Source organism: Diplotaxodon limnothrissa, linkage group LG5 (genome assembly GCF_057381915.1).
Source record: "Diplotaxodon limnothrissa isolate DT_005_m linkage group LG5, D_limnothrissa_male_GT1.1, whole genome shotgun sequence".
Lineage (NCBI taxonomy): Eukaryota > Metazoa > Chordata > Actinopteri > Cichliformes > Cichlidae > Diplotaxodon > Diplotaxodon limnothrissa.
In genome coordinates, this window is record NC_140600.1 from 15,440,226 (window position 1) to 15,456,379 (window position 16,154).

The window sequence follows — 16,154 nt, forward strand, 5'->3', positions numbered from 1 at the left end:
AAATGACTCGGCTAAAGTTAGTAGCATGCTTGCTTTTTTTTGTCTGCTTCCACTTGTCTTTGCACTACGATGATGTCGGCGTAAATGTGCAGTCATATTCGTTGTGTTCCCGCTAGTGCTTTCAGGTTAATCTCGTTGAAATGACCTTAACGCCACAACACGGCAAATCTCCGTTAACGAGCTACCGCCGATCACTCCGTGCATGGGGCTAGACGGCCAACACGTTAACGAGCTAACTGCGCTAACACACTAGTTCACACCAATGTAATTGAGCATTGCATGGCACATTCAACATACTGTTTTACTTTAGTCCATGACTCGCTTACCTTCAGGGTCATACGTCACATGAAAACCAAAATAATTCCAAACGCCAGATCTGAATGAGGTTCAATTTGCCTGTTGCAAGGAGAGCTTAACTTCTGTCTCGCTAGCTTGCCCTGCGCTCTTCCTTCTGACTATGCTGTCTGTGTTGAGCGCTCAGTGGATCTGCGCTCGACAGTGCAGCCTAGGCGGAGTAGTCGAACACAGATTCACTGAGCGCTCAACACAGACAGCATCGTCAGAAGGAAAATTGATAAAATAAATTACAAATGTTGTATTGTTCGATACATATGCGTACCGAACCGAAAGCACTGTATCGAACGGTTCAATATCGATACGAATATCGTTGCACCCCTACTGGTTATGTAGGGTTAACTCAGCAATAAATACCCAAATCACAGGCAGTGAGAAGGTGAGTTAGCATGGAGATAATCAAAGGTAAAGATAACCATAAGTTAAGACTGACTTAAAATGATATGTAGAGATAGGAAGTGAGATTTAGACCTACAGTATTTCAGTCCAGTCACTCTGTGGGCTGTCACATGCAACTTGTTTAGTTCAGACTCTTGGGTTAAAGGTAAAGGACCTCATTCACCCAATCATACACATACATTCATACGTGCATTTCTTTCTATACCCAAGCATCTTGTTAAACACACTCACCCACCGAAGGACGGTGGGCAAGTCGAGGTTCAGCATCTTGCCCATAAAACACATAAACATGCACACCTGGAGGAGAAAGGAAGCAACCCATGAACCTTACAACTGCCAGCCTGACCCTGAGCCACAGCCACCCCAAAAAAGGCATGAAAATACTTTTAGGTTTCTCATTGGTTTCTTTACTTTTATAAATATGTGATGAGTCTGCAGTATACTTACTTCCATCATATTTGATGACAGTATTGCTTGCACAAAGCAGAACATTTTTGTTCTACTGGCCCCTCTATGACCTACAAGTGCTCATCAGAAATGACCCACAAAACCCATCTGACGAAGGAGGTTAGAAAAGTTTAAGGAGTTACATGTGTCTTATTTTAACAAGCGTGGAAGAAAAAGGTATTCGATGAGCTGTTTGAAGCAGTTCGGCTTGCAGTGTGATGAGAATTCAAATTCACTGATGTGATTTGGCGCGTTTAAAATTTTGTTGTGGTTACCTATTTAGATAATATACTCTGTTTACTCGATGACATGGCAGAAGTGTCTTGTGAACACTATAACAGCCAGTTTAAATACGCAATATCTTTTTCAGCAGGACTGTAGCTACATTACCTCTGAGGACGAGTCAGAAACGATTCATTTCCACAGTCCCACCATCGTCATCTATCCAGTTTTTCTAATAATCTGACAGAAAATTGCCACAGGAGGAGAAAATGTTCAACTTCCTGGCCAGCTATCTATGCAGACTACTCACCAACAATGTTACCTGAATGCTTAACTAGGTGTTCACTCTAAATAATACAATTTTCTGCACTGCAGTGTTTGAAGATTATTTTTATGTCATGTGGAACTAAATGCATATTGGGATTATTGCTAGGTTAATTAACAGCAGCAAAAAACACATGCTGCCCAAGTATTCTAGCTAAAAAAAAAAAAACAATCTCAACTTGCTGCAGTAGTTTCAACTAATTTGCACTGTAAAGGTCATTTATGAATACAAATTAAATCAAATCCAAACTAACTTCTTTGACAAACTCTCATTTTGATGTGTTCTCTGAGCAGCTAAGCAGGAAACAGCTCATTTCAGTCGTGCAGGTTTTTGAAGCAGGATCCACGAATTATGTTTTTTTCTCATATTTGTTGGAAGTTTTTGAATTAAATACATTTATTTATGTTACCTGGCTCATCTGCCACCAATCAAGTAAATACCTGATTTAAGCATACCTGAGCTAAGCCGTGTGAAGAGAATAATGAACCCAGTTTCATCAGTCAGAATAACTCCAATAAACTCCAAAAGAAGCTATCTTGCTGTTCCTAGCACATTGTTTCCTAACTCATACACCTGCTCATCAGAAGTTGCACAAGGTGTATCTTTTCACCAGCAAGGCTCAGCTTGTTTTCCTCTCCGCTGCCTTTGTGTTTGTTCATCCATCCGAAAAATTGTCCGTATTATCAAAGCCTCGGTTGTTGTGCATGTTAACAACCCTATCAAAGAATTCCTCTAATCAAAGAAGGATTATGATTAAATTATGCCATGCATATAACATGAATATATAATTTTAATCAACAAAAGGTGATGCAAGACGATTACCATTATACTTTCCCAGCCCAAAATACCATTGTTTAGAATCTGCATCTTCTTATTCTGGTTTCATTAACCTCAAAATGTCATAGACTGGTGACTTGCTCGGATATTCCTTCCTCCAACAAATGATTGTTGAAAAAATAATATATAGGTTATTTTACAGCACAGCCAGACATTATTATTCCACACTGATGACAGAAGATCTTGGCAGAAAAGGAACAAATGTTGGTTACGTTACTCATAGTCATTTCAAATTTACACCTCTCAAGCTACAGTAAGTGAAGGACTAACTACAGCAAATTACAGTCAAAAACACAAGACAATGCTGTCTCCTCCGCCGCAGGTGCAAATAGTGCCGCTAGGTTTGAATTTTTATTGAAAAAGGATTTAATGACCTAGAAGGATTCCTTCCTTCACCTTGTTGTTGAATTGTGCTATACAAATAAACTTGCCTTGCCTTGCCTTCCTTCTCTAAAAATTAACATGCCATTGCAAAATAAATTTACCAATAGTTTCATCATGCCAACCATGTGCCAACTCAAAACCATTTCCAAAACTGCAAATCCAGATGCAGACTATTTCTTTGCCCTTTGTTGGGTGACTGCTGTGAAATGTAAAGCATCAGCTAGATATTTTGTTTGCATTAATAGCACCTTAGAACAGCTTAGTTAATCACATCTGCAAGGATGACAAAATGGTCCAAAACATATTTTTGTGTAGGTTCTCAGTCATCCAGGTCATGGGTGTCTTGACAAAAAGTCAAATGGACTTCCAACTTAGCCAGCTGAGACTCTGTGCATCACCACCAGAAATACTCCCTGTGGTGAAGGACTCAGAAGCTGGAATCTCTTCCAGATAAGGATCCATAAGTGCCTGGTTGATCGGCACAGCCCATCTGAAAGTGTTAAGCAGAATACTTTTATTAGCATCGAGCCAGGTGTAGAGGTTGAAGTTACTACTGCAGATCCATATATGACACAATAAAGAAACAAATAGTTAAAAAGAAGACAGCTTCACTTCTTTATCCAGTTCTTCATCAGCCTTTGTCAGTTCCAAATTCAAATAGTGGAAAGTCCCTGGTATTTAACCCGTATTGGGAGTTTCTCTTTAGGAGGTGGTCCTGAGGGTTGTTGACCTATCATTGATAGAGCAGAGGTCCCCAACCCCCGGGCCCTGGACCGGTACTGGTCTGTGAGTTGTTTGGTACAACAGTTCAGGCTCAGGTGTGAAATATATGGTTTTCAATGTTTTTATCATTTTTTATTGTTATTTTTATATCATTTATATTGTTAACTCGGTTTCCCTGCGTCTTTTCCCGTGTTATGAATAAATCTTCCTTTTTTTAGGTACCTGTACTGGTTTTATTTTGTTGTATTTATCCACGACACCTTAAAGGTGAAAATATTGTCGGACATAAATGGTCCGTGGCGCAAAAAAGGTTTGGGACTGCTGTTGTAGAGAACTGGTTCCCAGCAGTCCAGTTCCTTGGAATTGTTAGTCTGCCTGCCTATCAATCCAGCTTATAGGTTCTATTTGCACTACAATCAGCTGATTTAAGTTCGTGTGTCGGAGCAGAAAATTGTGGCGCAGTCTACAGCGTGGATATGGACATAACTTTTATTTCAGTTGCAGAAAAGGACAAGAGCACGATGGTTAAATTCAAAATGCATCCAGGAGAGAAAGAACCATATTATCCTGCTAACACATCTTCAACTCTTTACAAGCATCTGCTCAGGCAGCATGCTAACGCTAAGCTAGCCAAGAATGCAGAGTGATGTTAAAGCTGAATGCAGAACTCAGGCCGACAGCCAGACCCTGAACTTCAACAGGTAACACAAGCAGTGGTGAGCAGTCAGGCTCACTGTGGCGATCGCTTTGATGTTTCTTTGTGCTGGTTTTCATCTTTGGATTTGTGTTCATACCTAAATATTAAGATACAGAGTGGATGTGTGTCCTCAGATAGGATTTGTGTTGGTGTGTGGGACTGTTGCCTCAGGTTTATATTGTTAAATGGTAATTAAGAGACAAATACTCATTCACCCAATCAAATACTCTCACAAATCTTAAACATGCTTTTTCTTGGTCTTCCGTTAACACGACTTTCTTGCCATCACAGTTAATTGTGGCACTTAGATGCCAGTAAGTAAAAATATAAGAGACAAAGCTATACAATTCACTTTTTCTTTTCTGTCTTATCCAACATAGCTCGGCACTCTCTTAACCTTTCTGGTTATGTGTCTCCCTTTCAAACTAGTCCTCATACAACTGTGAGGCTCATTCACTCTGTCATGGCTTAGTGTTTTTGGTCTCTTAGCTCACATCTGTTAAAAAATTAAACTCTTCTATTATATAACACTGAAATGTAACGGGGCGCTGCAGAACAGCACACACTCTACGGTGGAGAGTGAGTAATGACGGCACTTACCCACTTTCGACAACCTCCTTTCTGTCACTCTCTCTCTCGCACACTGTACACTGATAAACATACAACACAGAAAGTGCACTCTCTCTGGCTCTCTCTCTCGCACACACACACACTCACACACACACACACACACACACAATAGACCGATAGATATAGAGAGAGAACGTGGAGCCCTATTGTAGATGATTTGTTTGACATTTTAAAGTACAGTACCTTTCCACAACTGCTGTTATTTTACTCAACACAATAAACTGCACTTAAATATCAATACCATTTTAGCCAGGATAACCAAATTTGACTTCATATTTGTGACAGCGGCATTTTACCAGCTTTTCAGATAGATCGTCTCTATTTATTGTTTTTTTCTTTCCATATGAAATAAAGTCTCAAATAGACATCATTCTTCAACTCGGAGTGGCTAAATGTTCCTTATCGCAGCACAGCAACCCAAGTATTAAGGGAATTACTGAAACAACGTGACTTTTGCACATTTAAAGACCACACAGGCTTAGTTTGTAATTCTGTAGTCCCAAGTGGCAGCAAGAGATAACACTTTGAATTTCTGGCAAAAAAAATGTTTGAATAGCTTCATTACTGGAAATGATGTAATATGTTATTGTTATAAATGCAGAACTAAATTCCCTATTTTTTGGAGTGTGATAAGGCTAGCAATGCAAAAATCCCCATGACAGCATTTGTAAGTCCAGCTATCTGTAAACTGAGTGCTTAAACATGTTAAGAGAAGCTTGTGTATGCTGCTGGGAAGTTTGGGCTATTCATTGTCCTTGAAAAGACCACCAGCAAGGATCTGGGAAGGAAGCAGGCTTAGAATGACATCAGTGTAACATCTTCAAATCAGCTATCTTCAAATCACAAACAGCTAGGTGGCAAAACGTATAACTTGATAGCAAATACCCTAGACATGCAACAGTTAAATAAAAAACAAAAGGACTGTAGCTGCTTCGCCTGTTCTTTAATAACACTGTACATTTTTGGGAATTGAGTTTACAGGATTAGTAAGGACGAAGTGAGGGCAGATATGAAGAGGATGAAGAGTAGAAAAGTGGTTTGTTGGGACCCGTGGAGGTCGGAGGTGATATCCAGTGACATCTCTTCTCCATAATCAAGACTATCCTTACTAATGTGCTAAAGGAGTTTAAAACTCCACTGCTAAATCGAACATTTAGACCAAAATGATCAGTGAGTAAAAATGTTTCTCTTACATTGATAAATTCACAGAAGCTCATGTACTTGCTAAAGATGTTTGTTTCCACAAACGTGCTGATGGTAACTGATGTCAGAGCAGTGAAAGCAGAGCCAGAGTCTACCACGTAAATCTCCCATCAGTCTCCAGGTCAAAGAGCGTCTCTGGACCAACTAACTGGACACAGTCACACCAATGAAACTGAGACCCATCCATCCAGATGTTCCACTGTGGCGACCGCCAAAGGGAGCAGCTGGAAGAAGAAGAAGAAGAAGAAGAAGAAGGAGAAACCTCGAAGATCCGAGGAGACCAGTTATCCTACTTTTGAAAGCAAATAATTTTCCTTTATTCATGTAGGACAGCTTGTATGTTTTATTTTTTGTTTCATAATGCATATTTTGTTCCAAAACTGATTTGTTAAGCATTAACTGCACCTTTATATGTACTAATTATATATGCACTAAACCCTCCTTGCCATGACCACGGCAGTTACATAAGAGATGCTCTTGACTTATGCACTGATAACAAGGTTGCTAGCTCGTCTCCCAGAGGATGCAGCCTGATGAGCATTACGACCACAGGACAGCTTTCCACCTTGCCTCAATGCCTTGTTTTTTTCTTTAGCACTGCAAAAATTTAGCTTGCATTTGTATATAAATGTTAGCGATTTCCACTATAGAATTATTTCTGTATTTAATGAGAATTCAAAGATTTTTCTGGAGTCTCCTCATCATTTATTTATGCTTTACACTTTCTCACTGAGCACCATTATTCTTGAATTGTTTAGCCCAAAAAGTCTTTTCACACACTGATGAATCGATCACTATAAAACTCTTGCTCTCTGCTCTTTTTACACCTATATTTATGTCACAGGTGTCCCAATAACCTATTTTCCTGCCCTACCCATTTTAAATTGCTATTATATTTCAGCTCATCCACGCCTTTGTAACTTCGAGACTGGATTACTGCAATTCACTCTATTTTGGTCTCCACTCTGCCCTCCTTCATAGATTACAGACAGTCCAAAATGCTGCTGCATGCATTCTAACCAAAACTAGGAAGTTTGCCCACATTACCCCCTCCTAGCTGATTTGCACTGGTTGCCTGTGAAATACCGTATCCAATTTAAAATTCTGCTGTTTACTTTTAAAATCACTAACAACATAGCACCGAGCTATCTTAAGGAACTCCTAAGCTCATATGTTCCTGCTAGGGCTTTAAGATCATCCTCACAGTTACTGTTGGTGCAGCCTAGATCTCGGCTGAAGTCTAGAGGTGATCGAGCGTTTGCCCTGACTGCACCAGAGTTGTGGAACAACCTTCCGATTGGCATCCGGGCGTCTGACTCTATTCAATCTTTTAAATCACGGCTTAAAGCGTATTTGTTTAATCTTGCTTTTTCTACCGGTTAAATGCTGGCCTTGTTTGCAGTGATTTATTCTATTAATTTTCCTATCATGCTTTTATTTGCGCTGTGCATGTCATATCGCCATTGTGTTTTGATGGCATAGTTATATTGTGCTATAGTTATGTGCTATAGTTATACTTTTTTTTATTGGTGGCTTTTTCCTGTGAACATAATTTTACACTTTTATTTTTTGTTTTTATGACTTTGATTATACTTGTGTTAATTTGTTTTATGTTAAGCACTTTGGCATGCCGTTGGTTTTTAAATGTGCTCTATAAATAAAGATTGTTGTTGTTGTTGTTGTTATATTTGGCGCTTTATGAAAGCAATAACATTCCTCAGTTTCAGTGAGTAAAATTTCACTTAAATTCAGGGTTTAGATGGTTTGTATTCTGTTTTTATGTACATGTCATAACATTTTTAGAAACACAGTTTTATAATTTATTTAATGATTTATCTAAATCACATTCATTAAATTGGATTTTAGACATTCCCAAAAATCCTTAACGTCAATAAAGTTAATGTCAAAATATAAACAATGCTCATGTTGCTTAACTCTATTTTGGATGGATCCTCAACTCAGCTGCAGCCCCAATTACCGAGTTAGATTAATAAACTGGGTGTGTTTTCATTTGGAGTGTCGTGCCCAGAGCAGCTTTAATGTGCTCTGAGACAAGCCCGTTGCAGATTGGAGGCTCTTTCAGCACACACTCGTGGCAGATGAGTCCTAATGCACAGGAAGTGGATGTGCAGCTGTGTGGCATGCAGGACAGAGGAGGAGGAGGATAGAAGGACGACAGCGGGAGGATAAAGGGAGGGAAAGCAGGTGGGGCGGTCAGGGTGGAGGAGGAGACATCTGCCAGGAGGGCTGGCTTGGCTTGACATTGGAGGGAATAGAAGGAAGAAAGAAAGTCTCTCAGGCATTCCTCTCTACCCATTTATCAGTCTCTGCCTTTTCCTCTCCACCGTTTTCACACTGCATCTGGACTCACTCTGTCCTTTTTTTCCTTTTCATCACCAGTGTTGGATTTCTCACATGGCGTCACTTTCGTCTTCCTGACCAAGCTCTATATGTCCTCTGGTCTTTCATCCTTTTCTCTCGATCCTTTCATTGCTCTCTATCTCTCATTGGCACCTTTCTTTTCCACTTCTGCCTCTTTGTGTGTGCTTTTTAACCATTTTCACATGGCTTCATCTTTTCATAGGGAAAGCTTGCCGTCACATTGGTGCCAGCGGTGTCTAGATTGTGCCGCCCTACCAAGCGAGTGGGTGTCAAACGCAGACATCGGCACAGCTTGCCAAGGATATGGCATCACACTGAAGCCAGTGGCTGCAAAGAAACATGAATATATGTCTGCAGCCACCCACTCGTGTAAGACCTGATACCTTTGATTTACTTTGAACTGAAGCCTAGCTCCATTTCAAATAAAATATAATGTGAAGTCCTTATTTTTTTTGCCACAGTTTTAATGCTGGAGATGGTCAGATTCGAACTGTCCAGATAAATCAGTTGATACCCTTGCTACCTACACTGTAAAAAAAAACGTGCCTTTTTTTACAGGAAAACCCTGGCAGCTGGGGTTACCAGGGACTTCCTGTAAAAACGCTTTACAGATGCAACTTGTAAATTGATTTACAGTGAATGAATCTCAGATTAAAACTGTTAAATCTACAGGAAAAAGAAGTTAATTTCACACATAGATGTGATATATAAATACACTATTTCCTGTATCTTTTACAAGTAATAAATGCTTTTTGTGGATCCATAAACTGCAAAATTAACAGGGAAATATCGTACAAAGAACTAATTTAAAATGGTAGAACTACGGTGAAACTGTGCATATTAAATGGAGCTGCTCTGTAAATTATACATAAAATCTATGCTGAATATTATATGTTTTAATGTAAAATTTTAACCATAACCCAGCAAATTTCTTACTGCTACGCCTACACCCAAACATGCAAAAATACACATGAGAAAACACAAGAGAGGAAAATATCACTTTTGGGAAATTTATTTTGCAGCCACATTAGCAAAATGACAGCAAATGGATCCATTTTTCCAACTAACACAATATGCAAGGCACACAGCAACTACACAATTCAATCAAAATATAGGCTATAAAAGCTGTGGAACATTCCTGCAAAGCAAGAACCATGTTCATGAAACAAGCATTTGTTAGACCCTCCACCAGAAAAAGTTAAATAACCTGTTAAGACTTTAAAACAAAAAACACATATTGTGCCAAAAATGATCATAATCACCATGCAACGCAACACGCACCCTGCTGTCACCACAACCATGGCCCTGGTCAGAAAACATCAGCAAAACCACGTGGTGAAACAAACCTACACATGTGGTCTAGAAACACTGCAGTAGCAGCATGTTGTTTTTTTTCTTTTCTTATGTAAATAAAGAACATTCCTACAAAGAAAGAACATCTTCATGAATTGGCTTCATGCATTCGACCAGTAAAAGGTTCCAGTACACATTGTGGAACAAAATTAACAAGGTAAAACTAACAGTCCACAGAGAGTCAAGATTTAGGCTTAGCGCCACTCGTGGTCGGCGAGATCCTAAATCAGGGTGAGGACTCGAGGGTTCACACTGAGACGACGCTTTGAGTTTTTGTTCTCTACTTTGGTTCCTTTTTCTGGGTTTATGGAGAAGAAACACCTGTAGAATAACAATCATATAAAAGTTTATTAAGCATTTTTATAATTGATCAGTTAAAATACACATACAAAGTAAGTAAAAATGAAGTATATACATATATATACAGTCATGGCCATGACCACGTTCAAGACAAAGTATAACCAAAATGCTGTGGGGAAGTGAACAATGCATGGTCAAAAGTATTGGCACCCTTCACGAGTGTCTTCTGCAGTGATATGTCACACTTTAGCATTGTTAAAATCCAAAGCAAAGGTTATAGGTAGTCAGACGTCAGTTGACGCTTGGTCTAGCCCTGAGTCTCGGCCAGGCTTGGACCCAGATTCAGACTGTTAATGTATTTAAAAAAACCAAACAAACAAAAAAAACAACAACAAAAAACAGAAAAAACAACTGAAACCAGCTCCAAAGCCGACCGAGACTCAGAGCCAGACCTGGACTCGAACCACATCAAAGCCAGACTCCAGATCCCAGAGTCTCAGTTATAAGAAATAACAAAGCCATATTTGTTCACCTCTGAAGAAACTCTAAAGTGGAAGCCAGCTCAGATGGATAATGGATGTTGAAATTGTAGTAGCTCCCGAACATGAGGCACAGTGCAGAAATGAAGGAGGATATGTTTGTGCTGACGAGGTGCCGATCAACACTCAGCATGTATCTTCTTGAGGAATAGCAGGACTGTCCTGTGAAGAAATTATTTAACAGGTTATATCAATAAACACGGCAGTCACATGACATTCTATAAAAAATGCACTTAAAAAAAAAAGAGAGAGAGAGAGCTATGAAACAGACTTACCACACATGATAATAGTGGGTGTCAGAGGCACTTGCTCCAGTTGTACCTCATCTGCCAGACATGTATCTTCAACACAGAGAAGCATGGACTCCTCCTTCTCTTCAAAGTAGCTGAGTAGCTGTTTAAGGTAAAAGAGACACATGTTTCTGAGATAAGAATGACTATCCTTCTCTGGCATATCACTGGCTGAACTAGCAGATGCCATGGTTTCATGTGTGTTTTCTGAATATTCTGTACTGTCATTTGGGGGCTGAGGACGAGATTCCTTGTACATGTCATCAATACCATCTGGGGAACAAGCTTTATGCTTCCTACACATGTGAGAAGTAAATGATGACTTTTTTGTAAACATATGCTTACAACCACTTACTGGACATGACACAGACCTGCCCCCTGCAATATGATCATTTAAGTGAGACACTAGCTCTTTCACTGTTTGAAAATGGCGGGCACATAATGAAACTGCACATTTTAAATCTGCAACAAGAGCTTTAGGAGTAGCTTGAAGTGCAGGTGCATTGTGCACACGATAAAAATGCCCCTTGAAAGCAGAGTACGTGGTGAATGTTTGGCTGCAATTGGCGCCAACACATTTAAAAATACAACAAGGCTCATTCTTATGCACTCTGCAATGTAGTACATAGCCTCTTAATGTGACCAATACCTTTTTACAAAAGACGCAGATGATCATTTTTAGTATTTCTAAAGTTTGCCTGTGCTTTTCAGCTGAACTAGCATGCTAGCGCTAGGTTATGAGCCTTGGTCTAAATATCAACTGGTGCTTTTATCTCGAAAAAACGTCGCCAAGATATTGAACTTACCGTGCAGACTTTCTGACGAACAAACACAGATCCTCAAAAAACACTTGAAATCGTATGTTTGTAATTTGTCCTAACAACGTAGTTGCTGAAAGTTCGATGTTTTCTTCTCCCGTCTTCTCTTTCGTGCTGGCTCGTTAGCTATAGTCGTGAACTAGGCGCTCTTCTCCTCCCGCCCTCACGTCATTATCCAATCAGAGACGAGCTTCAGATGCACATTCAAAATTAGGCGCGCTCAGTGCAACTGTGAGTGGCCTGAAGTAGCTTACAGCTCTGTGGAGATGAGGCACCATAGAGATCCTATGGGAGGCACTGTAAGTTTGTTTAGCCTTTAATAATGAGACATTGCTGACCTAACCCAAAAAAGTATTCTAGTCTAAGTATCACATTGCAATTAAAAGAAACATAAAGAATACAAGCATTATGACAGAAGCATTACTTAGTCGTTAAATAATAATTTCTTATTGGTTACCCTACAATAGGCTGCAAATGATTTAAGAAAAAAACATGATGTAAACAATTTTAATTGTATATTTTTATATAGCCTATAAATGGAGAGGCAACCTCTCAGGTTCACAATGACATCTTCTGTGAAAACATTTTTATTAGTCCTATCCATGACTTTGCATCATTTCATGAATCATGTTAAAAGTAGGCCCAGTACATCCATGCAGTTGTAAAGTGACTTACATATACGTCATGTGTTTTTAAGAAAAACTGACTAAAACTGTGATTTTTACAGTATTTGCATGTCAAATTAACATGATTGTTTGGTTATGAGTATTACGGTGTTTCACTGTTTTTATTCACAGTATTTGTAGTTTTAACCAATAAATTTGATTATAATCACACATTCATGTTGTAAATATAACAGGAACATTCTGTTTAAAGGTTTACAATAATTCACTGTGATCGAAACAGGAAAGTTGTGTTTTGGGGTTTACTATACATTTCTGTAGGGGTTTTACATGGTTTTTATGTCAATTTCACTGCCCTTTTTTACAGTGTATAAACTGTATAGTAACATCAAGTCAAGGTAGATTTATTTATGTATGTATTTATTTATTGAGTGGCTGCATGCGGCAGCTTTTCATATATACAGTTTTAAAAGCCCTAATTTAAATACTGTGTTATGTTTGACCCACCAACATCATATTTAAATGCTTTTGTCATTTTATGTTTTTCACATTTTATTAGCTTTCATTATCAGGTAACTGTTAAAAAAGCATAAGCATGAACTGTGCACTGATCTTAATTTTTTTTCTTAAAGCTCAGTAAAAAGTGAACAATGACACAAAACAAACATCTAAACTAAACCTACTAAAAGCAACTTTCATTTATATTCATCAGAGGTCTATAACATTTTTGCTCATGAATAGCTTAACGATAAATATGTTAAACAGGCTATTAACGCGTAACTCTGTGCAGTCCTGTGAAAAACTAAGTAAACCATCACTGCATCTGTGGGTATTAAGAGGCAGCCAGGTGCAGTGAATCAAATGCACTTGATTAACTGATCATCAGCAAGTGTGAGCACCTCTATAAAAACATAAGCTTTGGCATTTGGCTGGTCTGGAGCATTTAGGTGTGCGTTAATCTGCCCACGTCTCAGTAAATATACCCCAAGGTCAGATTGGGCAATGCTCAGAGAAACTCCAAAAAACCCAAGGGCTTTGCAGGCCTCGGTTAGTGCATTAAATGTTAGAGTTCACAAATTAGAATGAACTAGAAAAGCTGAATAAGTGTAGCTTGAAAGGTTTGCCAACAGAACGCCTCTTCGCTCTAAAAAGAAGATGGCAGCACAGCTTAGGTTTGCAAAGTTGCATCTAAACAAACCAAACAGTCGAAAATGATCTGTCCAACAGTAAAGTTTGGCTAGAGCCTAGTCATGTAATAATACAATGACCACAAGCAAAGTAGCAAATCTACAAGAGAACGGCTGAAGGAGAAAAGAGTCAAGGTGGTGTAATGATTCGTCATTTCAGTCAGGACCTCAACCCGACTAAAATGCTTTGGCAGAACCTAAAGAGAGCTGCACACAAACCTTAAAATGAAGCAAGACAAGTGGGTCAGCAACAATGTGAGAGACATACAGACTACAGTGCATGATAAGTTACTGCAATGACATAATTTTTAAAACGCACATTTGGATATTGGTATAGGTTAAAAAAAAAACTCTCTCTAAATCACTGTTGAAATTCCTTCCACCTGCTATAAATTCAGTCTAACTACAGAAACCAGATTCTGTGCACAGAAAAGAGCTGCAAACTTTTCAGAGCCACCTTTCAGGCCTACAGGCAGTGAGTTTTTGATAGTTGAAAGGCAGATTTCAGTGGAATATTTCTTTAAGTGAACTCTGCTTGCTCTTCTCAGCCTCCACCTGCGTGCAGCGTTGCTGTGCACAGAGACAGTGTTTTATTCATAGCTCGGTTTTTGATTCTAATTTGAGCCTTTTGGTGGAAAGCAACCATAGAGCTCGCACAGAAACAGGACTACAGCAGAAAACACTTCAGGTAACTCAAAGTCAGAAATGCATACATCAGTTCCCATATTAGCAGGCAACATTCAGAAGATCTTTGAAACAGTTAACAGAGAAACAAGTGTTAAATCTTAGTGTTGAGGTTCAGCACTGGTGTGACAACAAAGGAAGAAATGAGGGGTAAAGAAAAGAAAAGAGAGAATGTGTCAGAGCCACGAGAGATAAAAGATCTGCCAATGCGACTGACAAGTGAGAGGTGAGAGATTTAAGACATTAGATGGATGAGAAAGAGCTGGGAGGAACGTACGCACAGACATACAAAAGCACATTATGAAAAATGCTTTAAAAAAACAGACAAAAGGAATGATGCAACAAGGACAAAAGAACTGGAAGAGGCAGGTAGAACTGATTCACACTTTGTGATCTCTTTAGTAAAAAAAAGTGTGTTTTGAAATGCTGAGGCCGAAATATTTCACCGTCTTTTAAGTTGTAACAGAGGTCAGCACAGAGTCAGTTGTTCTTTGGAAAGGGCAAATAACATGCTGCAAGTAAATTTGGAGCCAATAAATCAGAAATGGCAAAAAACATTTTTATGAAGCATCAACATCATCCTAGCTGATCCTAGCCTGGTGTTGTACGTGGGAAAAAAAAGATGCTTTATTCATTAATTGTCATGGTCCGCGGCCCGGCGTCTGAGGTGCTGATGGGATGCCCACTCCCGTGGGCGTGGCCGCTGACTCCACACCTGCATCCCATCCCAGGCGATCACCAGGTGGACCATTTAATCCTGCCCAGCCTGCTGCTCCACGCCAGTCCGTAATCGTCCTTCAGCGATCACTGCTCGGCGTGTTTTGAGTCACCAGCCTGTCCAGAATTTGGATCACGATCAACCCCAGCCGCCTCGCCCTTTCTGGAGCTTCTCCCCACGGACCCTCACCCCTCCCTCCGGTTCCCTTGGCCCCGCTATCATCGTAAGACGCGTACACTACCTCCCCTCGTATGCTGCCGGTTTACCCGCACCCCAATAATCCTTTTTTCTTTTTCTGTTTCAGCCTCCCACGGTCCCGCTCTCGGCGTTTCCTGCGCGATTCTTCTCCCGGTCCCTCGGTTTCTCTGGTTCCGTGCGTTTTCTCCCTTCTACTCTCCCGGGACACTCTCAGTTATAATAAAGTTTATTTTTTCTCTCGTACCGCTGTGTGTGTGTTCTGCTCCTGGGTCCAGCTTGTGTGTTGAACTTCGGTTCTTGACATTAATAAAATAGAGGTAATTTGAAACCTACTACCTACTTGCAGAACTGTTATTGTAACCGTCTCAAACAGACTCATAATGACAATGATTAGAACTGAGACCCAAACGCAGACAAAACACGCACAAGCTGCACCCTGCCTTGATCATGACTGCTCTGGTCTCGGTGGTAGCACCCCCGAGATCAGCAGTGCAACAGCAGGGTGGCGACTGGCCCGGGCCGTTGTGATGACCCTGCTCTGACATAGTGTCAATACAAAGCAATTTACAAGCGCATGAAAAATCGACCCTCGATAACAGGCAATTTCTCTGCTCCGCTGCCTCAAGAGGCATGACCTGCCTCGCGAAAGTGGGCAAGGAGGAGGTGGGAAGGCGAAGAAGAGGAGGTGATCTTGGTCCAGTGGATGTGATTACAGCGCACTGTGCTCTAAGGACGGATGGGCGGGGGTTGAAAAAGTGGAGCAGTAATGGGGCAGGGAAGTGACCCGGGGCAAGTGATTGTAATAGTGATGTGTGGAGTGGGGAAAAAGATTGTGACGAGT

General features: G+C 40.1%; 1 protein-coding gene across 1 annotated transcript; it reads right to left on the reverse strand.

Moving 5' to 3' along the window:
• Positions 1 to 10,177: 10,177 nt before the first annotated feature.
• On the reverse strand, positions 10,178 to 11,784 carry LOC146631835 (uncharacterized). The gene is made up of 3 exons (XM_085353936.1): positions 11,071 to 11,784; positions 10,789 to 10,957; positions 10,178 to 10,277 (listed from the first exon to the last, which is right to left on the reverse strand). Exons 1-3 carry the CDS (start codon positions 11,759 to 11,761, stop codon positions 10,178 to 10,180), a joined length of 960 nt encoding a protein of 319 aa, XP_085210062.1. The 5' UTR covers positions 11,762 to 11,784.
• Between the last annotated feature and the right edge of the window lie 4,370 nt (positions 11,785 to 16,154).